Raw genomic sequence first — 20,569 nt, forward strand, 5'->3', positions numbered from 1 at the left:
GCATTTCTTTCACAGAGCATCTGGAGAGATGAGAAAAGATGCAACAAAGATGGCAAAGAAACATCACTTCCAAAGGGCAACCTAAGTGAAGATGGTGCCCACTGTGCTAATACTTAAATCAGAAAGAAGAAAGCAGTTTGCATAAACCCAAGTCCCACAACTGGGCTCCTAGTTGGCCAGCAGTTAATTTCTACTCTGTATTGATAAAAATGAAGCCTACCTAGATTAAGCGCACTCCAAATCAGTGTTACTCTATCACGAGGGGGGACAAGTGGCCCTTTCTTTTCATCACTGGAAGGAGGAAAGTTTGGGTGTTAAAGACATTCATTACCTTTGAGTCTCAAGATAGGGACAATGCAGAAAGTTTCCCTTGCTTTTTAAACTGGTGCCACCAATACACTTGGCTTGATAGGCGAGGCAGGAAGGGGAGGAAATCTCTGGGAATTCCCTAAAGTCCCCTAAGCCCTTCGAGCCAGTGCGGCGCCTCTGGGGCGTAGAAAAGAAAGGTCTCGTTCAGAGCTGAGACAGGACCTAAAATTGAGTCCAGGTGGGGTGTCAGGGCCAAGGGACCGGTTTCCGTGCCTCTCTATCCCCAGACCCCGACAGCCGGGCGGCCTGGACAGGAAGCGGGACAGCTGCTACTCACCCTCCTGTTGGGCGCCCCGGGAGCGCTGGAGCCGCCGCTCGAGAGCAGCGTGACTGTGGACGTGGAGCGCAGCATCCCTCAGCGGCGTTGGTGGCGGGCTCGGCGCGGTGCTTCTCGCGAGTGGAATAAGCCGGGGGCCGCCCCGGTGGAGGCGGGGAGGGTGGGGACCGCGCAGGCCAGTAGCGCCGGCAGGGGCAGCGCGGGGGCGGGGCTGAGGCCCGGCTGGGGGAGGAGCCGGGGCGGGGTCCCGCACTCGCTGGACTCGTCCAGCTGCATTTTCTCCCGAGGGCGCAGACCCAGCCCGTATTGGTCACCTACCTTCCCCCACGGCTCTGCGCCCTCCCAGGGTCGGTCCCGGGGCGGGACTGAGTGCCTACCAGGTGTCCCTTCCAGCAGCCAACACAATCCACGGGCCCCTATCCTGTGGAGTTTGCAATCTGGTGGGGATACCGAAAGATAACTGGTGTCGGTGCTTTGGTAGAAGAGATGATATCCGTAGGAGCTCACAACGTGGCCTTAGGAGTTAGCCTGGGTAGGAAAAGTCTTCCCAGAGGAGGTGATAACTAGCCTAAGACCTGAAATACAAGTAGAAGCAAGCCAGGCATTGAATATTCATCACAACTGTTCATATTTATGTAATGGTTCCTGTGACCCCGGCTGCAAGTACTTTTCCTGTATTACCTCATTTAACCCTCACAACCGCCCTTTGAGGTAGGCACTATTATTGTCCTGTATCCCCATTTTGCAGATGAGGACACTGACTCACCAAGAGATTAAGTAACAAGGCAGGGGCCCCACTGGCTGGAAAGTGGCAAAGCTAAGATGGACCGCACAGTCTGACCCTAGTGCCTTGCTTATGCACTCTGCTGCCCCCCTAGCAGAGGGAGGAGGCCAAAAAAACTGGCAAGCGCAAAGATGGTGGAAGGCAGGAGAAGGTTTGGTAGATTTTTTAGTAACTGAAAATACCACAGTGCAAGGGGCAAACGGTAGACAAGCAGCAGAAGGGCGCTGGGCCAGATCACGAAGAACCTGCTGTGCTTAGCTGAAGAGTTTGGCCTTTATCCTGAGGATAAATGTTTCTCAACAGGGGAAGACAATCCCTCTCCACTCACCCTTCAAAGCCCAAACACTCCCTCCCTACCAAGCTCTCCAGGACCCTCCTGCCCTGAACACTTACATCCATGAACCTCGATGCTTTTTGAGACCATGTCTTCTCAAAAGAAGAGTCATCAGTGTGTGTGTCTGTCCCCTTCCCCCATGGTGAGCTTCTGGAGAGTGAGGGCCCAGCCTCACCCTGCTCTGAATTCTCAGTGTGGCACCAACACAGAAGATACTCAAGGAACGTAAGAACTGTTGCTGAACAGAATTCCAACTGATCCTCTGAGATTTGCTCCTTCTGCAGATGAGGAAACTGAAGCCAGAGTATCTAAGGGACTTTCCCAATGTCACACAGCCTGTGCTTTAACATCTCTGTCACCATCATCCCAGCTATGTCTGCATTCTACAACACTCGCTTCATATGCCTTTTCTCAGCAAAGTCTCACCGTGACCAAAAACGTGGATACTGTTATCATCCCATTTTACAAATAAGGGAACTGAGACCTAGGGGCATTAGGTTAACTGGCAAACAGCTGGGACTAGACCTCCAATATTCTAACTCCAGGTCTACTTTTTTTTTTTTTTTTTTTTTTTTTTAACTATAGACCTCCGGCATCTTCCTATCCACCCACCCTTCTAAAAAGAGGTCATTCATGAGAGGTCTTTCCCCACGTTATTTCCATGAAGGCCCCTTTTCTTGGGAGAGTTTTATGTGACTAAAAGATGGGTCTGCCTTTCAATAAAACGTGGTCAACGTTGTGCTAGTTTCGGTGTACAGCACTTCAATAAAAAATTTAAAAAAAAATAAAAAGTTGTCAAAACACAGCTGTTGAAAGGCAATATGGGTTAGAGATATCTGCATGATTACCTCAGTAGAAAGATGCTAATGATTATTGCTGTTATGTTGCCTTGAGGTTCTCCTTTCTAGGAAATGGGCAGCTGTTCAGAGTCAAAATAACCTGGCATCACCGATGTTTATTTATATTATGGCAAACACCCAAGTGATCACTCAAGATGGAGTCAGCATTTGAGAGGAAGGGTGGGGCATGGATTCATTTCTCCATTATCCAAGTTTGTTTCACATTGTTAATCCTTTTTTATACTCTATTACACTTCATTACAAAAGCAGCAGACTACACGTTAGCTTGTGAGCTCTTGGTGGGAACTGGATCTTGTTTACATCCCTGCCTGCCCAGTGGCTAGAACAGTAATTGGCATGTTGTAAGTGCACAATAAATATTGAATGAGTGAAGAAATGATATTACAGAGTAATTGGCATGTTTCAAGTGCACAATAATGTTGAATGAATGAAGAAATGATATTACAGGGAGTTCCCTGGCCGTCCAGTGATTAGGACTGGGCGCTTTCATTGCCATGGCCCGGGTTCAATCCTCGGTCCGGGAAACTAAGATCCCACTAGCCACACGGCATGGCCAAATAAAGAAAGAAAGAAAGAAACAAAGAGAAAGAAAAAAAAAAAAGAAATGATATTACAGAGCAATACTTCAACTCACTCATGGCCAAGCAAAACTAAAACTAAGACCCTTGCTAACCCAGCTTCTAAGGTAGGCAGGGTCTCCAAGCAGGTTGCCAGCTGAAGCAGCCAGAGCCCCAGGATTGTCCCAGCCAGGAAAGTTCCCCACGCCGGCTGTCACTAAGGGCTGCAGGTGGTGTGGGTGGGCAGATGCCAGGCTCTGGCTTATGACACAGCCCCCCCATGCCAGGCCAACACCTAAGGAACTGCAAGAGAGAGGGGAGTGGGAGCCCCCAGAAAGTGGAAAAGGAGAAGCAGCAGGAAAATAGGAAGACAAGTAGGGATGGAAAAACCAATGAAAAGGTAGATCTGGCAGAGGAAGGAAAAAGTCAAAAATGAAGTCATAGTCTAGGAACTAGGACTTCTATGAAGAGTTCTGGGAGAAGAAGATCAAAAGGAAGGATTGACCCTTTTTGAAAGAGGAGTCAAAGGCCAAGCACTTCTGCCCCCGCCAGAAGTCCTCCTGGTCTAGAACTGTGAGTAGGAAGAGGGCAGACATGGGGGGCAGGGATGGGGCTCTGGTAGGGACAGCCTCCCTGCTTGCTCCCTTTCAGCACTGCCCCAGCCTACTCTGGGCCCTCTCTGAGCACTGGTGACAGAGGAGTGCCACTGGGCTGGAGGGAAGAGATGCTATAACAGAACTCTCAGCCGCCACCCATTCCCATCCACAGTAATAGCCACATATGCCTAAAAGCTGTCCTAAATTTCTCTGCTGAAGCACAGGTCTGTAGAAAATTCTAGATGTCTGTATCAACACCCTTCATTTTCTTGAAATCAGTCACTAGATTGCACCTCCTTCTCCCATCCCAGCTCCTAGACTTCTCTCTCATATGCTCCAGCTTCTGCTTTCTGAATTGTCCGTGTTACTCTCTACAAAACCCTCTCCAGACTCTCTATCGGCATCTTTCGTTGAGGAGCTTATGATGGGACCCATTTCTCCAGCAAAGTCCTAAGTGGCAAAGACTACCTTTATTTCTTGGCAGAACCAATCAGGAATGGAATCACTGAGCAGGACACAGAAGAGGTGAGCCCAAGCGATGCCTGGCTTGCTGGTATTTTTGCCCTCTGCACTCTTATGTCTCAGGCTTCTCTTTTTTTCCCCCTTCCATTCAGGTGTCACAACGTCCCGAAGTCCTGGCATATTCCCGTTCTCAATGCCAAACAGAGGCCAAACTTTCACAATACAGAAAGGACGCATTTCCAACCCAAGGGCAAGGGTATTGAATTACAAAGCTCCTCTGGATAAAGTAGAACAAGAAACACCCCATATTCACCGGGTGTCTGAGAAGCAGAGAACAGGGCCTAGAGATAAGGAAAGCAGACTGAGAGGAACCCAATACCCCAGCCAAGTCACCCAGATACGCAGAATTTATAAACCTGTCTAGACGCAGGGGCTGGAACCTGCTGCTGACCCACCCTGGGGAATACAACTCATTGAAGACGATCCTGTGCTTACCTGTTAACTCATGGATGAATGTGCAGCTGGCAGGCTAATAATAAGTCAATTCACTGAACAAATAGGTACCCAGCACCTACTATGTACAAGGCACTGGGGACATAGAGAGGAGTAAGACAGACCCTACTTTCTGGGAGCTCAACATCAATTTGGGAAGAGAGATGTGACCTTAGCAAAGTAAAATGCTAGCAAACACTTATACTGTACTGTGTTCAGAGGCTTAAAATACATAATCTCACTTAACCTTTCCAGCAACTCAGTGAGGAAGGTGCTATTATGTCCCCTATTTTGCAGATGACGGAATCACATCACAGGGAGGTGAAGTAACTTGTTCATGATACCAGCGCTAGTAAGTGGTGGAGCTGAGCTTCAGCCCGAGTCAAGACGGCTCCAGAGTCTGTGTCCTTGACAGCTCACCTCCTATACTGGGAGAGGAGCCAGACTTGAAGTGTGTCCAAAGCACTCTAGTGGGCGGAGGACAAGGGAATCCAAGGCGCTGAGCTGCAGAGAGACGGACGGCTCCTCTGGGAAGGCGGCATGGAAGCTGGCACTGCAAAATGAGGAGGGAAAGGTCAGGGCATTCTAGACTGGGAGCCAAAGGAAACAGTGAGGTCAGAGGGTCCGGGAAATGTGTGTTAGCCTCTCTAGCTTGAATCTCAGAGCAAGAGGGAACGGCTGGAGACAAAGCAGGCTGGGGTTAGACTGCAAAGGGCCTTGAATAAAGTTGAGAATCGATCTGCAGGTGATGGGGAGCTAGTGAAGGTTTGCGAGCAGGGCAGTGACATGATGGGCAGCAGAGAGAAGAGCATGGATGGAAGGCAGAGGCTGCAGGGCGAGTGCGTTGGGGTCTATAGGAATAGTACTGGTAAGAGGTAAAGAGGCTCTGAACAGAGGAGCCAGCGGTGGTGGAAAGGAAAGGAGGGGATGGATTCGAAAGGCAGAAAATCAACAAAACTTAGTGACCAACCAAAAGTTGGAGGATTCTTGTGAATTGTACGTTATGCTAGTGAGTAGTTGATCAGTAGTGCCATAGACCCCTAGGGGAGGAGAATCAGTAAAGAAAAGGGATGGATAAAGGATAAGTGATTCCCTTTCTTAGCTCTGGGGCTCTGTCGTGCGTTAAACACAAAGTCTGGACACCCAGAGGAAGGCACCCTCCTGGCTTTTCCAAGTAGCCAAATGGGCTTGTAGTAGAAAACTTGCAGATGCAAAGGTGGAAATCTTATGTATTTATTTTTTCAGGAAGACATCCTGGTGCCTGTCCTTAAGAGGAAGCAGGCTTCACCCAATGTCAAAAAAAAAAAAAAAAAAAAAAAAAAAAATCATAGAAGGGAAAGAGTAAGTCAGGTGAGAAATGTTAAAGGAATTAGGGGCCTTCCTGAGCATATGGTACAAAGAACATCTCCTTTTGCCACCCCTGTACCTCCTTGAGTGATCTAGGAGTTTTGTTCCAAAAGATACTGACTTAGTGACTGGTCAGTAAATCTGTTGGGACCAGTTAACATATAAGTAATACCTGTATTTGAATCTATACCAAAAATAAAATCACTAATCTACAAAAAGGAATTGTTTTTGTTTTTTTTTTTAATAAAAAAGTCCTGAAATGTTTCTATGTATACTCATGTAGAATGGCTGATACATCTATTTATGCTATGACCACCATCTTAGGTGGGTTTTCCCAAAAGCAGACTTTGAACCAAGGATCCATGTGCAGGGGATTATTGAGGAAGTGCCCCCAGGAGAAACCAGGAAGGGAGTAGGAACTCAGAAAGGGGAAGAAGTCAGCAACGGCACCATCTTATGTAAAGTTCCAGATCCAGCCTGATCCCACCGGCAGCTCTGGAATGTCAGTTGCACCTCAGAGTTAGTCCTGCCTCCAGACAAAAGAGCTGGGCTTTCGTACTCCTACACTAGTCTGTCATTTTCTCGAATGGGGTAGAGGGTAGAGGAAGTATATAGCTCACAGGCACTGTGGCACTCCATAGGGGCAAAGAACCTCTATGTCCCTAATAAACACAGACTATTAGCATCAAAGCTACATGCAAGCTGGGAAACAGACACACAGAGCTGGTAAAGGATGGCTGAGAATATATGGGTGGGCACCAGCTGTGTCCACTGTATCTACATAAAATATGGATACATATACAGATACCGAGGTGTGTACAATAACATCACTGCTCAGAGCAAAGATCTCTGGAACAGCAATAACCTTAAACCACTGTATGGCCCAGAGAGTCTGGTACAAAACAGTGTGAGTACAGAGAGTCTTAAAGGGTCAGAGGAAGGAACACTCAATCTACTGATGCAAGAGGCAGGATCCCCAAATTCAAGAGGCTGGAGCAAGGAGCAGAATCTGACAAGATGGGATGCAGCAAGAATACATCTACGGTCCTTACCTTGCATCCAAAATCAACAGCAACACCAACAGAGGACACAGGGGACCAGGCTCAGCAGTGTCATGTACTAAGGCTGTCCGTGGAACTCAGCTGGGCCAGTAGCTCCACAGAAGCCCACCTGTCTATGACCCAGCACATGTCCTCTAATTTCAAGATGACTTCAGAGGAAGGCAGGGTCTGGAACCAGAAAGGCAAAAGTCCTCACTGTGCGGTGCTGGACCATGCCTGGGAAGTGGCCTTCAGTCCTGGTGCCACGGTTTAAAGGAACAAGGACCACCCAGATGATTTCAGAAGAACACGACACAGATGATATAAGAACTTGACACTAAATAATGAGATCCAGGTGGCAGAACTGGGAATATTGTCCCTAGAGAGGAAAAGACTAGGGTCGGGGTTGAGGGGGGAGGGTTGTTTGGTGACTTCAATTCTTGAAAGCCTGGCACTGTGGCAGAGTGGTTAAACTTGTTCTGTGTAACCCAAAATGTAGAATGGGGCCCAGTAAGAGCTACAGGGAGATGGAGTTCAATGCAATCTAAGAAATACTTTAATAGCCAGAGCTAGCCAAGGAGAGGGGATCAAGGAAAGAAATCGCTAAGGGTGGAAATGATGGGCAGGACCAACTTGTGAGGCAGGCAGGGCATTCCTCATCACTAGAGTGTGGCTCTAGCGGGCTCCCCAAGCCCGGCTGCACACTAGAGCCACCTGGGGTCTTGGTAACGATATATTTCTGGGCCCTGACACTCTGATTTAGTGGATCTGGGATGATGCCCAGAAATTCACATTCTAATAAGCTTCCCAAACTTCTTCTTATGCCATCAGCCAGCATTTGTGCGAGGACCAGGGTGAAGACATCTCATCAAGGATGACTAGAGAGAACTCAGGCATCAGGTAAGGAAGGGGGCATAGAGTAGATGCAGTTAGTCCCTTCAAATTCTAGAAATGTGTGGCCCTGGGATTGTGGAATTCTAGGTTTTGCATCAGGGAAGTCAGTCTGAGGAGCAGTGTTTAACAAAGGGGGACTCTGGAGCCAAACTAACCAGAGTGTCTATTCAGGCTCTGCCACATATTAGCTGACGGGTCCTGGGTACGTCATCTCCACTCTCCAAGGCTTAATCTCCTCTCCTGTGAAATGGGAGATAATAGTACCACCTCTTAGAGTCATTATGAGGCTTGAATGGGAGTATAAAATATAAACGATATGACTATAGTATGTCGTGAAGTCCCTTCTAAAAAAAACTATGGATTGCCTGGTGATGTGTGGGGTAATGCTGGGTGTAAAGAGGACGGAACACTCCTTTTGATTTGGAACAACTTCTTCAAAGCTAGTATGTTGAGTGTTTCATACCACTGCTAATGTAAGGTATTTGGAAAACAATAAAAGCGATTCTTTCCCTATATTTGGTTTGCTCTATTAAGAGAGATTAATAAAGAGAACTTATCTGCTCTTAGCATGTAACAAAAGAGGACCATATAACTTCACAACAAAACAGCATTCATTATTTTTTAATCCTAAGAAGATCAACAATACTCCTTAACATTATTTTCTGCCTTTATGCCTCTAATGATCTCATGCAAACAGGCCTCCTCTCACTGCAGCTGCTGAGGCAAGTATACAATTTACTATAAAACATGACATAGGGATATGAACAGTTACTTCTCTAAGTTCAGTTTACACTGCCCCAGGTATCCATCTGGCCCCGTCCTGCCTGCGGGGTCTTTCTGATACACCACTAGTCACTCCAGGCAGGGCCTCTGTATGTGATTGTGAAGGTTGTTCACAGCAACAGGACTTCAGGCTATAAGAGGGACTGTCCCCTTGACAAGCTGTGCCCCCAGCACTGAGCTGTGTCTGCTAGAGGAAGGGATGCCATTTCTAATCCACACACAGCCATATGGGCTGGTGTGGCCGTGCCTGGAGTGGGGGGGCACAGGGACTCTATTTCTGTGCAAAATCCCTCCCCCAAAAAACCCCATTCTGGCCACAGCCCTCCCCAGTTCAGTTAATTAGGACTCTGTTCTTCTAGTTGCTCAGGCCATAATCCCTGGAGTCATCTATGATTTCTCCTTTTAATCTCATAGCTTACATTTTATCTATCTGGCTTTACCTTCAAAGCATCTCCAAAACCTAAACGCTTTTCATCAGCAACATTTAAGCCACCATCGCCTCTCCTCTGGATCCTTGAAAGAGCTTCCTAACTGGTCTTTCACCTCCGCCCCCTCTAGTCAGTCCATCCACAACACGGAGGCCACTGTGATCCTTTTAAACCCACACTCCTCTGTGTAAACCCTTCCAGTGGCTTCACAGCTCTTCAGATAAAAGCCCAAGTCTTGAGCACTCGATTTGTGTCTATCTCCCCTAACTAAGATCCAAGGTCTACGAGGGCAGGGGTTTTCATCTGTTTCGTTCATTCCTCTAATCCCAGTGTCTACAACAGTGCCTGGCACAGAGCAGACATTCAGTAGATCATTCTACAGTGAGTGAGTGGTTTTTTGCCATGGTCCCCAGGGCTGCAGCGTGTTCAGATCAGTCCATTCCAGATCCCAGCCCCTCTGGAGAGGCGTGCCGTTGGGATCCATTGCTCACAGACCTGGAAAAACATCTACTCCTGGTCCAAACCTCCCCTAATGTGCTTACTTCTGCCTGCCCCCTGCAAGTCATCTCCTCCCCCTCCTCTTCAAGAGCAAATGTCACCAATCTCCCAGTACGTCAGGGCTTTAAGGAACAAAAGCACTCCTGATTTGGACCTACACTAAAGGCCTTGCAGCAGTGCAATAGAAAGGCTTGGGGAAAGACCGGGGGAAATGGAAAAACAGTTACAGGAGTGAAAACAAGGGAAGAATTAATCACTCCATCAGTTATGCTGTGGCACCCCTTAACACTGGCTTGCACTCACTGGTCCCCATGTCACCCTCCTCCAGCGTGAGTGAGCCCCTCATGGCAGAGACTACTCACACATCAGAGCAGGCATCTGTGGCCCAGAGACGAACACAATGCCAACAACCCCCCCCCCCACCCCAAACCCTGCAACTGGCAGAGGAGCAGAGGGAAGCGGAGAGCCTGGGAGGCTGCAGCATCTCTCCCCCGGACACACTGGCTCTCTGCCTTCCACACACAACGCCAGGACAGCCCCTACCTCATCAGCTCTCTCAGCTGGGTCACATCACCATGACCCTTCCTGAGAGCCACTCAGCTACCCCTGTGCCTGTCAGAGCCAGGGGCCTGGGGAGTGAGTATCATGGTGCTATGGGTTTTCAAGTCCATTCAGGGTGGATAAGACGGGGTCAGACAGGGTTTGTTACAGGGGCAGCAAGGGAACTTACCCCAGCTGTAGGCGCTGATGAGGAGACTGGGTTTAGCTGAAAGAGGAGAGGCTAGGCACGTAAGCAACGTGTGGTTGCAGCCCCAGGTAGACTGAGCCCAGCAACAGGGAATCCCAGAAGAGGCCTGGGAAGCACCAGGGTGGCTGCCAGAGACCTGCGGGGCTGCAGGCAAGAAGCAGGGCTCAGTACAGACGACCAACATGTCCCAGTTTGCCTGGGATTTTCTTGGCTTTAGTACTGGAAGTCCCATGTCTCAGGAAACCCCATTAGTCCCAGGCAAACCAGGACCAGAAACAGGGAGCACTGCCACACCCCAGCGTGCAGAAGGGACACTGCGGAGACACAGAACGGTGACGCCAGAAGAGTGACCCAGACAGGAAAGCCCAGTTGTAAAACACAGGACGGATGAGAGAAATTGAGCTCAGAAAGGGGTGAGATTAAGTCCCCTCAAGGAGGTTAAAAGGTATTCCATTTTTAAAAGTGTCTGCAGACAAGTGAAACCAGGCAGATACAGGTTAGATGAAAGTAGGCAGATTTAAGATAGGACTTATTGCCCTCAAGTAGCTGGAGCATCTTCCAAAGATAACTACCTGTGCAGTGCTTCTCCAGCTTAACTGACCACAGGACGCTCCCTGCCCATGGCATAACTAACACAAGCAACCCACAGGGCACTAGCAAAACACAAAACTGAGCTGGAGAGACCCTGCTCTAAGGCAACTTTTTCAGAAAGCTGCCTTATCTGGAAAGAGAAGTTCACACAGAGTCTGATTACATGGGTTAATAATTGTCCGGCCCGGAGAGGCAGGTCGAAGGGCAAAGTCGCCATTCAAGACAGGTCAGCGGAAGTTGAGCCCTGCTGTCTCCAATACGGTGCTGGGTCTGGAGTCATCCATTTTTCAGAGGTTAATGTACTGAGGCTTAGGACTGTTAACGCTGTAACAAGTGCCCCAGCTGGAAGTCAGCTTATCCAATAACCCTTTCCCCAGAGAAGGGAGGGGCCCATCTAACCCCGGGAGTGAAGAGGTGAAGAGAAGCCGGCACTAAACACTGAGCAGGTGCATGATAGGTAGAGCGCCCCCTATGGTGCTCTACGGCTTCCACGTTTACCTTGACCATGGCTGGAGAAAAGCATCTGGATTTGATCTGATAGGGAGCAGGGAAGTACAGAAGGGTCTGGAACCACACTGAGCCTTGACAGGCCTGGCACCAGCAAAGCAGGCTCACTGTGGGGAACCTTGTGGAGGACTGCTGGGGCCCCTGGGGGAAGCTGGGTGGCCGTCTTCTTCAAGCGCAGTGTGCCCTCCCATGGACAAGTCACTGTTAGTAGAGCCCTTGAGTGAGTCTTCAAGGGCTCATGTTTAAGTTCAAATCCCAGGGCTACCCATTGTGAGGGTAATCAATTTCCTTCCCTGAGCCTCAGTTTCTCAACCTGTAAACTGGGAGAAATGGCAATTATCACTGCCTTTTAGGTTGTTAGGATTAAATGAATGATATAAGTAAAACATCTGGCACATGGAAAGTACTTAATAAAGGAGAGGAGCAGAGATGGCTGTCTCCTGGAGCCTTTTCTACTGCCTATTAGCAAAGGTCTAATTATTCAGTTTTAGGAGGGGAATGGAGAGGAGGAGGAGCTGCAGGCAGCTGTGAGCATGAGAGGGCATCCTAGGGGAGGCGTGCGGGGGAAACGAGGCCAGAAGTTGGGGGGTGTGGTGGTCAGAGCATGGACCACCAGGAGGACCCTGAAATGGAGGAAGGAGCTGAAGGGAGGACCCCGGGCAAGCTCAGGCTGGCTGTGAGACCTGCGTCCTGCTTCAGATGTCATCATCGTCTTAGTCCTTCATCAGGACGTCATCTTCACAAACATCCCTGAAAACACTGTCTCCACAGTATACATTATCTCCCCCAAACAACATTCTCGGCAAATAAGCAGACAGACATATCACCAATGCCAGGCATTTCCTCCCTCCCCAGTTTACATTTCAGGACAATGTGTTTATTACTGTTGCCTCACAAGGGCCACCCTATAGACCTCTGAAAATAGGAAACAGCCTGATAGAGGGGGCTGGAGGGCCTGACTGGCCCGCGTCCTGTCTCCCACAGGGCTAGGCCCAGCTGGATACCCCAGGAGAAGCCCACTTCCTCCCCCTCCATCCTCTCCCTCAACAAAACCATCCAAGAAAGAAACATGTTCCTGTCCTAAGTGAAGACAGACCTTTGTCCTGCCTGTATGAGGGTGAAAGGGAAGGTGCACCACGCCTGGACACTTTTAACTCTCCAGCTTTCCTTGCAAATTTCCACACAGGCCCCCAAACGTGACTCTGTTCAACATGTTTATGTTCGCAATGTGGGTATTTTATTTTGTGTTATGTCATTTTATTTCACTTTTCTTAAAACCCTACAGGGTACAAACAAATCTGAACACGCCATGACTTAAAACCCCTTAGAGCATCACTATTTGTTATAAATACTTGACTAAAATAAAGCTACCCTCAGTTCAGCAGGCCTGGCATATCATTCAGGCTAGTTCAAAATGAGGATTTAGAATAGAGCCCAACTTCAGCCAACTAAAAACTAAAGTAAATTGCACTACCTAGCAGAACCACATATTTTCATTCATTCGCTTATTTAGCCGTCTATTCATTTAATAATTCAATGATAAATGTATCAAGTACATCGTATGGTATTGTATTGAGTACTTTCAAGGTGCCAAGTATTGTCCTAGTGCTGTGGGAAATGCAAGGATGCGTTAGAATCATCCCCTCCTGGAGAAGCTTACAGTCTAGAAGGGGCAGTGGAGAACAGGGACCAGGCTTCATGAAAGTATTATTCATTTGGAGCCCAAGACAGTAGCAGAAGATGTGAGGCAGGGAGAATGGCGGGGAGGGCAGCTGGGCTGGCCTAACACTCATATATACACAGAACCCTGGTTGCCATGAATTTTGCTATTAAATTTTACCCCAAATTTTTAAATGTCACTGAAGCATTTTAAGCAGAGGAGTTCCATGGTGACATGTTGCCATCAGACTGTAAGTGGCCCCTCAGTTGTATATCCCCAGCCATCAGTATGTGCCACATAAAAGAAGCTCAATACAGTAAGTCCCGTACATATGAACCTTCAAGTTGCCAACTTTCAAAGATGCGAACACGCGTTCACATGTCCAATCACGTAAGTTAGTTCACGTGTCTGGAGTACATTGTCACGTGCATGCATCCTCTACAAGAGGTTATGCTTTTGTGTACTTTACAGTACTGTATAGAGTACAGTAATACAGCATCTTTATTTCAAGCCCAGGATGTCCAGAAGCAAGAGGGTAGACAGAATTGAATCCAGCGAGGAACCAGAACCTGTGCCATCAATGTCAGGAGTGAGTGATATTGTACTTTTCAAGTACAGTACTATAAGATTAAAAATGTTTTATTTTTGTTTGTTTTTTATGTATTACGTGTGTGAAAAGTATTATAAACCTATTACAGTACAGTACCATATAGCCGATTGTGTTAGTTGGGCACCTAGGCTAACTTTGTTGGACTCATGAACAAATTGGACTTAACGAACGCACTCTCGAAATGGAACTCATTCGTATGTAGGGGACTTACTGTAACTATTTGTTGAAGAATGAATCAGTGCATGAAGATGTTCAAGAACAGCAGAAGAGATAGAATCTCTAGAGATGAGAGGAATTAGGACCTTGTGAAGTTTGGGAAGTGATTGGAACACCCACAATGAGAATCTAAGAGATAATAAGCAAACATTGGTTGAAATGACTGCCAGGCTACTTAACATCATGAGCCATCAAGGAAATGCAAATAAAAACCATAATAAGATACCACTTCACATATACTAGGATGGCTACAATCAAACAGACAGATAATAACAAGTGTTGGCAAGGATATGGAGAAATTGGGACACTCCTACACTGCTGATAGGAATGTAAAATGGTGCAACCACTTCAGAAAACAGTTTGGCAGTTCCTCAGAAAGTTAAACAGAGACCTAACATAAGACCAAGCAATTCCACTCCTAGGTACATACACAAGGGAAATGAAAACTGTAGCCATTCACAGATGTGTGCACAAATGCTCATAGCATCATTATTCGCAGTAGCCAAAAACTGAAACAACTCAAACGGCCACCAACTGATAAATGAATAAACAAAATGTGGTATAGTCATGCAATGGAATACTATTTGGCCATAAAAAGAAATGAAGTGCTAATAGATGCTACAACATGGATGAATCTTGGAAATATTATGCTGATTTAAAAAACCTCTTCTCAAAAGACCACATATCGTATGGTCCCGTTTACATGAAATGTCCAGAATAGGCAGATCCAAAGAAAAAAAAAGGTATATCCACTATGGAAAACAGTATGGAGGTTCCTCAAAAAAAATTTTAAAAGAACTACCATATGATCCAGCAATACCACTTCTGGGTATTTATCCAAAGAAAATGAAAACACTAACTTGAAAAGATAAATGCATCCCCATGTTCATAGCAGTATTATTTACAATAGCCAAGACATGGAAACAACCTAAGTGTCTATCATCCGATGAATAAAGAAGATGTGACATACATATATATGTGTGTGTGTGTGTGTGTGTATATGTATATATACAGACACACACACACACACACACACACAACGGAATATTATTCAGCCACAAGAATAAAATCTTGCCATTTGCAAAACATGGATGAACCTTGAGAGCATTATGTTAAGTGAAATAAGTCAGGCAGAGAAGGACAAATTATCTTACTCATATGTGAAAGCTAATAAAACAAAACCCAAGCTCACAGATACAGAGAACAGTTGGATGATTGCCAGAGGAAAAGGTTGGGGGGATGGGCAAAATGGGTGAAGGGGGTCAAAAGATACAAACCTTCCAGTTATAAAAGTCAGGTGGAGGCTTCCCTGGTGAAACAGTGGTTAAGAATCCACCTGCCAGGGCTTCCCTGGTGGCGCAGTGGTTGAGGATCTGCCTGCCAATGCAGGGGACACGGGTTCGAGCCCCGGTCTGGGAAGATCCCACTTGCCACGGAGCAACTAGGCCCGTGAGCCACAACTAGTGAGCCTGCGCATCTGGAGCCTGTGCTCCACAACAAGAGAGGCCGCGATAGTGAGAGGCCCGTGCACCACGATAAAGAGTGGCCCCCGCTTGCCGCAACTAGAGAAAGCCCACGCACAGAAACGAAGACCCAACACAGCCATAAATAAATAAATAAATAAATAAATAAATAAATAAATAAACTCCAATCTCTTTAAAAAGAATCCACCTGCCAACGCAGGAGACACGGGTTCGATTCCTGGTCCGGGTAGATCCCACATGCTGCGGAGCAACTAAGCCTGTGTGCCACAACTACTGAATTTGCGCTCTAGAGCCCACGAGCCACAACTACTGAGTTTGTGCTCTAGAGCCCACGAGCCACAACTACTGAAGCCCAGGCGCCTAGAGCCCGTGCTCCGCAGCAAGAGAAGCCACTGCAATGAGAAGCCCGTGCACCACAATGAAGAGTAGCCCCCGCTCGCCGCAACTAGAGGAAGCCTGCGCAGCAATACTAAAAACCATTGAATTGTACACTTTAAAGGGGTAAGTTATATGGTATGTGAGTCATATCTCAATAAAGCTGTTACCAAAAAGGACACACTGACACACATATTTGTGGATAAAACTTTTACACACACACACACTGATGGCCAGGCCATGGGGAGGCCCAGTGGGGGAGTATGGTGACTCTGTAGCAGAGACAAGCAGTCTAATTCTCAAGCTTTCTCTGAGCAGCCCAGGTGGCCGGGGGAGAAAGCAGGTGAAAAGACAGAGCCGATAACAACTAAGGAGAGCGAATAGTTGCTGAGAGCAACCATGAACCAAGCCCTATAGAGAGGCTTACCCACATTATCTCACCACGTGTACATGTACATATATGCACATACATAATTATATATCACATCCTTCCCAGGGAGGTAGGTGCTCTCATAAACCCTAGCTTACAGATAAGGAAATGAGTTCCAGAAAGATGAAGTAACTTACCCACAGTATCACAAGCTGTAAGGAAGGTGTGGAGACACAGCCTGGGGAAGCCTGCCCCTGAGCACAGGCACTTAATTCCTGATCAATGCCGCCTTCCCCAAGGGTAGATGGAGGTCAAGGAGACTGGGATGGTAGCGCACTGGGAGGGCCCAGGTGCCTGTGGTCTCAAGGAGCATGAAGAACTGGTTCTGTGAGTATGCCAGTGGCGTGCAGAGCTGCAGCACAAACTAAGGAATTCGTGGTCACCACTCTTAGTTCTTGGTGATAAGATAATTTAAAGCTTGGTACATTCCAAGGTGCGGTGTAAGCAGGGCTGATCATGGGGGGTTGGTCGTGGGGCTTTGACAGTGACGATAGGTTGCTGATCATCCCAGATGGAGAAATAACTGACATCGTCCAAATCTCAAAATTCTATGAATTTCAGAGGGATGTATGTGCCAAGGACATATCCTTGGGGGAAAGTTAAGGGAAATTCTATCACTTACCAACCAAATGTGGAAACAAAACATGCAAGAACCAGGACCCTGGAGGACACAATGACTTCTGTCAGAGCTTCCTAAACTTTCCATCACCAGGGGCATCTTGCCGTAACATTCTCTAAGAATAGCACATTTGGAAAAACTTCGTCTATCCCGTTACATCTTAATGAATAATTAACTTTTCAACATTTTCATAAGTCAGAGAGACTTACAATTAATTGCCAGTTAGAGCTTCTGATAGTTGAGAACACCAACCTTGCCTGGCTGGGCTGCTAGAAGCCTCGAGCCAAGAAACACTGATCTCATTGGCCAAGACATCAGTACTGGGGAAGCTGTAGACTTCCTTTCCGTCAAGCTTTCCAGAGGAGTGGAATGGCCTTCAGGTCCCCTGAGAACTTCTGCAGGCCCCTAAGGGTACACAAGTCTTCTGTCAGGAACACTGTCTTCACCTTGTCTCCTGTGGTTAGGGCTGGCTTGTCACAGGCAGAGTAGAGAAGGGACAGCTGTGGATTTTACCAGGGTTTGGGACCCTGAAAAACAAGGTGCTGTTTAACACTAAATGGAAGCTAAGGCATCGAGGTTGCACAAACACCTCTCCCCAACTTTCTAGAGTGATGCCAAGCCTGAGTGATTTTGTTCTTTTCAATAAAGGCAATGTGTTGGGTCTAGAGTCTAGACTGGTGATGTCCAATAGAAATATAACGTGAGCCATCTTAGTAATTTTTAATTTTTCTAAGAGTCACATTTTTAAAAAGTAAAAGGAAGAAGGTGAAATTCATTTTAATAATATATTTTATTGAAGCCAACATACCCCCAATATTATCCATTTCAACATCAATATTAATATTACCATTAATAAGAATAAAACAGTAATGAGAAATTTTGTATTATGGGGATACTAAGTCTTCAAAATCCAGTGTGCATTTTACACTCAGAGCATATTTCAAGCTCTCAGACTAGCTACACTTCAAGCTCTCAATAGCCCCATGGGGCTAGTGGCTATACAGCTAATAAAAGAAGGAGCTTGAATTGGGATGCCTTCCTCAAACCCCAAGTCAGTGCCATTTCTGCTGCTTAAGCCCTGTGTTTGTTCCAACACAAGTAAATGACTTCTCTGCAGACAGCCCTACAGCTTCCCCAGTCCAGCCACCCATGAAGGGCATGGCTGCCTGCTGATGCCTGGGGTCTGCAGGGACATCCCAGGACCAGCAGGCTGCTTGGGGCAGACAGGGTCCAGGGCCCTAAATGCCATTCATTAGATGACCCCTTTCAAGCTCCTAAAAGAGCATGTATTTCCCACTGGGGCCTCCCATCTGACTTTCCAGAACTTGGCACTCAAATTGGGTTTATCTCATCCCCTCCCAAGCGCTCCCCTCAGGTGCAGACTGAGTGGCTATTTCCTCGCCTGTGAACTGGGAATCAGACAAACAAAGCAGACACAGGCAGGGGAGCATATAGAAGCAAAGGAGAGAAAGAACTTGCAGGGTTCCCTGTGGTGCCCCAGTCCCCGCTTCAAGTTCCCTGCCCTTTGGCTCTGTGAGACATCCCTCCTACCCCAAAACAAGTTCTCCTTGCCACTTACAGTAATCCCCGTGGGATTACCCCAGCCCATATGCTCCTGCATTTTGTAGATTATTGGATCAACTGTACAAACAAACTCTAAAGAAAATCAAAGTCCAGAGGCAAATAAGTACAAAGAATTTATCTTGAGAGGAAAAAACTGGGATTGGCTTCAGATAGAATCGGGTTCAGATAATGATTTTGCAACTACTTGCTGTTGACTTCATTTAAAAGAATTTAAAGTTACACATATCCATGGTTTTGAAAGTCCAGTGGTTCTACAAGCTTTTTAATGAAAATGAGCATTCTCCTGCTCCATCTTCTACACCCTGATTCCCACTCTCTAGACACAACAGGACACTTACATGGCTATATCTAGATTGTGTTTAGATTTTAGATCTTATCTATTGGTTTTCCAAATGGAAAGAGGTTTTGGTCTCTTAAATCTCCCCTCCCACTTCCCCTCCTCCATTCTCCAAATAGAGCCATATTATAATTTTGGTTAGATCAATATTCAGTGCTTACACCCTATGGCCATGTGATTATTAGACCATAAAGTACACTATATACAGTAATACCTTCTTTCTTAGACAACTTGGTGTTTTTCCTGGAGTTAACAATTGTCACTTTTTCTTCATTTAACTTTTTATGTACTTATTATTAATTCATCACTAACTTTCCTTCAAAAGTAGTAGTCTCTCAGTACGATAAAATTCATTTGGTCCGGTATCAATGGCATCTTTTTCTGGAGACAGCTCCCACCCGACTTCCTGGAAGAGCCCTCCACACTCCTGCACTTGCCTGGACTGGTGGTTCTCCAGACCAGTCCCACAGCGCCACCCTGGGTCTCCTCTTAACCTTCGTCCTGGGGGATTCTCCAGGTATGTTTCCTGGGATGGATGACCAGCTTACTGTAAGTCTTCCTCTTCCTAGGATAATCTTCCAATTTTGGAAACACTCAAGGGTAAAAAGGAATTAAAATTTTCAAGATTTGGCATTTTTTTTTTTTTAGATTGTTTGAGATTTTTCTTGTTTTCTGAGGTAGGCTTGTATTGCTATAAACTTCTCTCTTAGAACTGCTTTTGCTGGATCCCATAGGTTTTGGATCGTCATGTTTTTGTTGTCATTTGTCTCTAGGTATTTTTTGATTTCCTCTTTGATTTCTTCAGTGATCTCTTGGTTATTTAGTAATGTATTGTTTAGCCTCCATGTGTTTGTGTTTTTTATGTTTTTTTTCCCTGTAATTGATTTCTAATCTCATAGCGTTGTGGTCAGAAAAGATGCTTGATATGATTTCAATTTTCTTAAATTTACTGAGGCTTGATTTGTGACCCAAGATGTGATCTATCCTGGAGAATGTTCCGTGTGCACTTGAGAAGAAAGTGTAATCTGCTGTTTTTGGATGGAATGTCCTATAAATATCAATTAAATCTATCTGGTCTATTGTGTCATTTAAAGCTTCTGTTTCCTTATTAATTTTCATTTTGGATGATCTGTCCATTGGTGTAAGTGAGGTGTTAAAGTCCCCCACTATGACTGTGTTACTGTCAATTTCCTCTTTTATAACTGTTAGCAGTTGCCTTATGTATTGAGGTGCTCCTATGTTGGGTGCATATATAGTTATAATTGTTATATCTTCTTCTTGGATTGATCCCTTGATCATTATGTAGTGTTCTTCCTTGTCTCTTGTAACATTCTTTATTTTAAAGTCTATTTTATCTGATATGAGTATTGCTACTCCAGCTTACTTTTGATTTCCATTTGCATGGAATAGCTTTTTCCATCCCCTCACTTTCAGTCTGTTTGTGTCCCTAGGTCTGAAGTAGGTCTCTTGTAGACAGCATATAGATGGGTCTTATTTTTGTATCCATTCAGTGAGCCTGTGTCTTTTGGTTGGAGCATTTAATCCATTCACGTTTAAGGCAATTATCGATATGTATGTTCCTATTACCATTTTCTTAAATTATTATGGGTTTGTTTTTGTAGGTCCTTTTCTTCTCTTGTGTTTCCCACTTAGAGAAGTTCCTTTAGCATTTGTTGTAGAGCTGGTT

General features: G+C 46.2%; 1 protein-coding gene across 13 annotated transcripts in view; it reads right to left on the bottom strand.

Annotated features, from left to right (window-relative positions):
* MYZAP (myocardial zonula adherens protein) overlaps nt 1–20,569 on the bottom strand; it is a 135,961-nt gene that overhangs the window by 98,503 nt on the left and 16,889 nt on the right. For 9 of the 13 annotated variants that reach the window (XR_009500816.1, XR_009500818.1, XR_009500817.1 and 6 more), the window contains exons 6-10: nt 10,452–10,613; nt 8,168–8,252; nt 7,131–7,307; nt 5,152–5,284; nt 647–1,083 (exon numbers count right to left, since the gene is read on the bottom strand). Coding sequence is in view for 8 of the 13 variants with exons in the window: in XM_059913192.1 (XP_059769175.1) it covers nt 647–721 (75 nt within the window). In the remaining 5 variants the exon portion in view is untranslated. Of the gene's footprint in view, nt 1–220; nt 292–646; nt 1,084–5,151; nt 5,285–7,130; nt 7,308–8,167; nt 8,253–10,451; nt 10,614–11,041; nt 12,985–16,479; nt 16,892–17,213; nt 17,367–20,569 lie in introns of those variants that run through there. The other 4 variants (XM_059913187.1, XM_059913188.1, XM_059913189.1 and 1 more) reach the window with 4 other exon arrangements.

Source organism: Balaenoptera ricei, chromosome 2 (assembly GCF_028023285.1).
Source record: "Balaenoptera ricei isolate mBalRic1 chromosome 2, mBalRic1.hap2, whole genome shotgun sequence".
NCBI lineage: Eukaryota > Metazoa > Chordata > Mammalia > Artiodactyla > Balaenopteridae > Balaenoptera > Balaenoptera ricei.